This window comes from Monomorium pharaonis, chromosome 2 (genome assembly GCF_013373865.1).
Source record: "Monomorium pharaonis isolate MP-MQ-018 chromosome 2, ASM1337386v2, whole genome shotgun sequence".
Classification (NCBI taxonomy): domain Eukaryota; kingdom Metazoa; phylum Arthropoda; class Insecta; order Hymenoptera; family Formicidae; genus Monomorium; species Monomorium pharaonis.
This window is the reverse complement of record NC_050468.1, coordinates 20,365,745-20,371,760: the sequence shown is the minus strand read 5'-3', so window position 1 is coordinate 20,371,760 and position 6,016 is coordinate 20,365,745. Positions and strand designations below refer to the sequence as shown.

The window sequence follows — 6,016 nt, the reverse complement described above, 5'->3', positions numbered from 1 at the left end:
GATGACAGACGCGAATGAATGAGACGAATGCATTTACGCGTCGTGCAAGCGCGATGCATCGCACGGTTGCTTTCACGTGCTTGACCTCGAATCTGCTTTGCCATTAATATCGCAAGCTTATCGTTCGCGGCAGTAGACGTATTTGTGTCACGCGAGCCTTTTCATTCTTCCGCACACTTCCTTCTTTATTCACTTTCTTGTAAAAGATGTGTATCACAATTTTTTTTACTCTTAAATGCAATTTGATCATAAAGAGCACATCGTGATGAACCGCTGCCTTTGCAGTCATGGCATTCCAGCTTCTAAAGTTCAAAATCGTTTGTGCATCATCAAAGCCGCCTTCGTAAGATATTCATGATTTTACAAACCTGGCACGCGTACGATACACACGCACACACACACGATACATCTAATTATATTATAGTAATAATTGCAACACATTTCATGACATAACAGCATCTTTATAAAAAGATATCGGTTCTACGTCATTATACATAAAGTCATTCTGCTTTCGGTCCTCTTAATATGTCTTTTAACGTCTTATAATGTTTCATGTCGAATAACGATTATTTTTCTGCACATTGTAATTTTTTATTCTTTTAATATATTAAATTTGAAAAAACGAAATGAAGTTATGTTGCCAATAAGAGCCAGAACTGGATGTGTTTGTACAATGTTGTATTTTATAAGTATTTTATCAATGTAACATAAAATTATTGTACATGAGTTCGATTAGTACATGGTATACATGAAGTACGCAAACGTATCGACTCACAATTCGAGTCCTCTTCAATGCTGTTTTAACGCAAAACCAATGGAGTCAAGATTTACATTATATTTTCCGTCATTTTATGGAAGGTTTATCTTCTTCTCAAGCAGATTGATAAAACAAGTAAGAACTGTAGTTTCAATCAGATCAAAAAACCGTGTATAGGCTTTGTGACTATTTTGATGTTAATAATAGAGTGAAAAAAAGATTTTGACTTACGTGCTGCAATATAAAGATCAAAATTGTGTTATAAGAAAATAATTCGCATACATATAAACCTTATATTTATCAAACTAAGTATATCTGAGAGAGTTTATCAGTTCTTATTAAAAATAAAAACATTATTAATCTTCAGTACGCATACATAAAAAAGAACTCACGCATACATTAGTTTCCCTACACACTTTCAATATACGCAGCTCGACAGCCCTTGGCGCACTAAACTGCCAAACAAAAAAACAGTAGACGGCAGGACCAATGTTTTTCCTCTCCAAGCTTCAGCTTCTTTACTTAAACGCTGTTGAAATGTTGCAACCTCGACAATAAAACCAGGGTTACGTTAACCCTGTATGCGGGTTAAATTTTTTAGGAACGGAATTAATCAAGGAAATTGATTTTAAATGTATCTCTATGAGGAGGTCCTGCGGATTAAGCAAATGTAAAATATCGTTTTATTTAATAAAATAAAATAAACCAGATTTATATCATTATTGTCTTTTATTCCCTTGGTTATATAATATACATTTACAAAAGCATATTTTTTATTTTGATTATTAATGTATACGTAATAGCATAACAATTTACTTTATTTTATAACAATAATACACTTGTCGGTTTCAAAATTTGTTTTTAAATATTTATACGCATTTTGTATCAATTGGAATAAATTTTATACGATGTGGATGAGGAGGGCACAGCGTACCATCAAATGCCATTCGTAGATCTTTTAAGTAATCCACGGGCTCCAAATAAAAATTGTGAATTAAAGGAGCTAGCATTGCTTTCATCTCCAACATAGCAAATCGTTGCGCTACAATTTGAATATACATACTGCAATATGTTTGGAAAAGGATAAAAAAATATAAAAAATTTTAATATTTTAATTTTACCGATACAATTACGTGGTCCAGCACTGAATGGTATATAAGAATAAGGATGACGATTTTGGATATTCTCAGGTAAAAATCTATCTGGGTCAAATATTTCTGGATTTGGCCAAAAATTAGGATCTCTGTGAACACCGTAGATACTAAGAAACATTATTGTTCCGGCAGGTATTAAATGTGATTCTGAAAAAAATTTTATAAAAATGTAATGAATATACATACAAAAAACATTTAAATCTTTATATAAATTTAAAAAAACAAAATTAAACTTTTTATAAAAATTTGAGAAATAAATATCTATGTAGAAAGATCATCAATACTGATTTAAGTCTTTCAAAGCAATCCTTATTTCTAAAAAACTAAACATTACACTGTATTAGTATTAATAAAAATGTGACCTGTTTAAGCACAATTAAAGCAAGAAGAAATATTTAGTTTATACATTCATGGTTGCTATACATAATTTATTTTGTTCATACATTTATATATAGTATAAGGCATTTGTATAATTGACAAAAAATGTCGAAGTAATATACTTTTAGAAATCCTCATATTTAATAATTAATAATTATTTTATATAAGAACCTAATAAAATATTTTTATTACTGTCTCGAATAATTTTTAAAATAAAAATATATATATATGTATCGTCAACCTGTATAAACAAACTCTAAATATGTTCGCGTGTATAATTAATTGTTTAAATTTACAATCGTCAGCATATACTGCGCGTTGATGAATTCGTCAGTCTTATAACATAGTTTCTTCTGCCAAAATATGCAAATTACAAATTAAAATTACTAGTCTATTCAATAAATTGACTTAATCCTTTAACTCTCAAATGTACAAGATTTTTTCATAAACTTTGACGGCATAGATTGTGTATATTGTTGCTCAGTATATATCAGATTTAAAAAAAATTGTATTAATGTTTTATTAACTTAAACAATTAATTTTGTAAATGTTACAAGACATCTTATCTTGTTTATTAAGGGAACAGTCTCGTGCCGGGCAAAAAAATGGAGCAATATTTTTTATTTATTTTTTAAGAAAATACTGTATCTGAATGAAAAAATCTTTCTGTTTATTATAATATTATTCTGAAAGAATAATATAATTTATCTCATGCGCATCGCATGACATTCTGTAGACCAAGTCGAAAATTATTTCAAAACTCGAAAACTATTTCGAATTTCAACCTAAGACTGTAATTATGCAGATAGAGAGCAATCTCACTGATCACATTGAACTTTACATATGTTGTTCGTGACTTTGAGATACCTTGACCTTCGATTAATTGTCGGTGCACAACTTATTAAAAAGTTAAAGATTTTTAAAAATTAGGTAATATTTTGGGACATTTTGTTACGTATTAGGTGGTTATTAATTACGTGAATTGTTACGTACTTTCGTTATGTGATTTTGTGACGTAATTTTTTTTCAGCAGGGTTTATCTGCAAAATTACTCTTAAGACTTTATGAAGATATCTTTTAGTAGTAAAGCTTTCAATTAGAACTACTTTTTAAAAAATTGATTTTTTTGAGCCGGCACATGAAACCACCTCTTTAAGATGAGACAAATATGCTTAATTTTAAATAACAGAACGTTATAATTCATTATATTTATGTATGCATAAAGTTATGTAATGTATATAAAAATAAATGTTATTAACAGATCAAACAGTTACGTACTTAACTGTGCCTTTTCCGAAGTAACTCGTGATATAAAATAACCACTCGGATATAAACGTAATGCTTCTTTTATACATCTCTCTAAATATTGTAGATATTGCAACGATTGAACAGTAAGTTTTCCTTGATTCTCTTGCATAATAGCATCAACTTCTTTTCTGACACAATCCTGTATCAATGTTAATCAAAACACATTTTTATTATTTTTATGTTTTACTTGTATACAGAAGATTGTAAAATTTTTAGAATTTATTTTAAAAATATTTTAATTTTTGTTCTCCAAGTATATAAATTATATTTAAAATGCAATTATGTTTAATATGCAATTATATACACTCGGAGAAAGAAAGATCGTATTACATTGAGAAAAAAAAATTGAGTGAACAAAATTTTTTAATTATGGGCTGCCAATAAAAGATATATTCAATACAACAACATATGGTATTGCAATATAAATACATAATTCAATCAACATCACTGCATTTGCATTAACAGCAACAATATTTAGTATTATTATATTAAGTATATCTTTTGTTGGCAGCCCGCAACTAAATGTTTTGTTAAACTTTGTAATTACTTTTTTTCTCAATGTAGTAATTATAAATTTATAAACAAATAGCACCTTAATTGTGTATTATGCAGATAGCACAGGACGTCCTCAGGATCATCCTAAATATGTCCCGGGATGTCTTGTATAAAAAAAAACTAAAAAATTCTGACAAAAAGTGGTCATTGTTTGCTATTCCTGAGGATGTCCTGAGGAAATTCTATGGTATCCTCAGGACGTCCGGTGGACTGTCCTCGGGATGTCCTAAGGACGTCCCGGGATAAAATCAGGACGTCCTCACGGTATCCACGAAATCTGTCCTAAGGACGTCCGTGTGCTATCTGGGAAGTAAGTATCTTAATTGTTTTTTCTTTTAATCCATGCTTAGCGCATATAATACCTGGATATTTTTATGTTCGGCCAGGAGTGATAAAGTATAGAATACAGTTAATGTTGTAGTATCATAACCCTGTAATCACAGATTGTTTTTTATATACATTTAAATAATGTAACTCTGTAGCGTGTGATACAAATTACTTTTATTTGTCAATAAAAAAATTTATGTACATACCGCAGCTATAAAGACATCAACTTCTTCTCTAATATCGGAATCAGTTAACAGACCCTCTTGAGATGCCGATATTAAAAGATCCAACATAGCAAGTCTTTTTTTTTTAACTAAATCAATTTATATAAGCATATAAGTATTAATCTTATAGTATAATTTTTGTTCATGTTATTTTTGTTAAACGATATTGAATTTAAATTGTATTACAAATATTAAATTAATATATATTTGTATCGTGTAATATATATATTATTGTATCACAATAATATTTAAATTTATGTATTTTAATTCAATAATTTTTATGTTAAAGGAGAGTAATTAAAACTTTATACGTAGCTTGGATTTTGTTACGTACTTGCAGTAGTTTCTGCAACTGTGACTGAATTTTCACTGAGATTTTTCTTATGTTGTTCATAGAGTTTATGATAAATTTTTCTCTCTGCAATAATCTACAAGTATCCAACATCAGTTCTTTTCTCATTATTTATGTAAATGTTAAAAATGTATTTGTCAACATAATATATTGGATGAATTGTTTTATTCTTTTCAAATAAAAATTATGAGACTTTTCTTCTTTAATTTTTTTTATATAATAGAATATTTGTAAAAAGTATTTAAAATGATAAACTTTGTTTACATACTTTCTCAGTAAATCCATGCAATATCTTCAGAATTTTTGTTTGTTCTCTACCTTTTGACGTTAATGAGAATATCCATTCGTTATGCAACCAAGGCCTGAAGAACCTAAATTACATTACAGAATGTTATGTATACATATGTACATATACAGCAACGTGTCTATTTTGTTCTCTATTGTTTACATAATATTAATATGTATTGCTATTAGAATTATTTGAACTTAGTTTACATATACCCATACAGCACAGAAAGATTGCGGCAACATTGTGGCAACATTTCAACGCAAGATTGCAATATTGCATAAACGTTGTAAAATTTTGCTGCAAGATTACAGCAATGGTAAAATGTCCTTTCAGAAATATTGCCACGTAATATTGTAGCAATATTGCAGTACAATATGTATGTAATATTATTCAGAAAAAGGTTATTCAAAATAATTCATCCGATTTTAAATAACTATTTGGAATTTAACAAATACAGAGTGATAGTGAAACTTCAACTAAAAGATAAACTTTGCAAGTTTCATCTTTTATCTTATATAACTGCATTTATAAGATAATGAGAGACAAAACTTGCAAAATTTATCTTTTGGTTGACGTAATCACTAATCACTCTGTTATTAAATTCAAAATATAGTTATTTAAAATCAAATGAATTGATCGGATGATATTTGGGTAATCGTTTAGTTAAATGTA

General features: G+C 28.5%; 1 protein-coding gene across 1 annotated transcript; it reads right to left on the bottom strand.

Moving 5' to 3' along the window:
* Positions 1 to 1,611: 1,611 nt before the first annotated feature.
* On the bottom strand, positions 1,612 to 5,597 carry LOC118644450 (cytochrome P450 4C1-like). Its single transcript, XM_036283039.1, has 8 exons — positions 5,557 to 5,597; positions 5,324 to 5,426; positions 5,038 to 5,131; positions 4,686 to 4,792; positions 4,515 to 4,583; positions 3,568 to 3,736; positions 1,879 to 2,058; positions 1,612 to 1,799 (listed from the first exon to the last, which is right to left on the bottom strand). The coding sequence occupies exons 1-8, from the start codon at positions 5,595 to 5,597 to the stop codon at positions 1,627 to 1,629; spliced, it is 936 nt and encodes a 311-aa protein (XP_036138932.1). The 3' UTR covers positions 1,612 to 1,626.
* Positions 5,598 to 6,016: the final 419 nt, after the last annotated feature.

Excerpts from the sequence above, each read along its gene's own strand:
- LOC118644450 (XM_036283039.1), bottom strand. The coding sequence starts at position 5,597 with ATGTTGCCACAATGTTGCCGCAATCTTTCTGTGCTGTATGG. Across the intron at positions 5,132-5,323 it reads TGCATGGATTTACTGAGAAA|ATTATTGCAGAGAGAAAAAT; the intron begins GTATGTAAACAA and ends GGATACTTGTAG. Across the intron at positions 1,800-1,878 it reads TGGACCACGTAATTGTATCG|CGCAACGATTTGCTATGTTG; the intron begins GTAAAATTAAAA and ends TTCAAATTGTAG.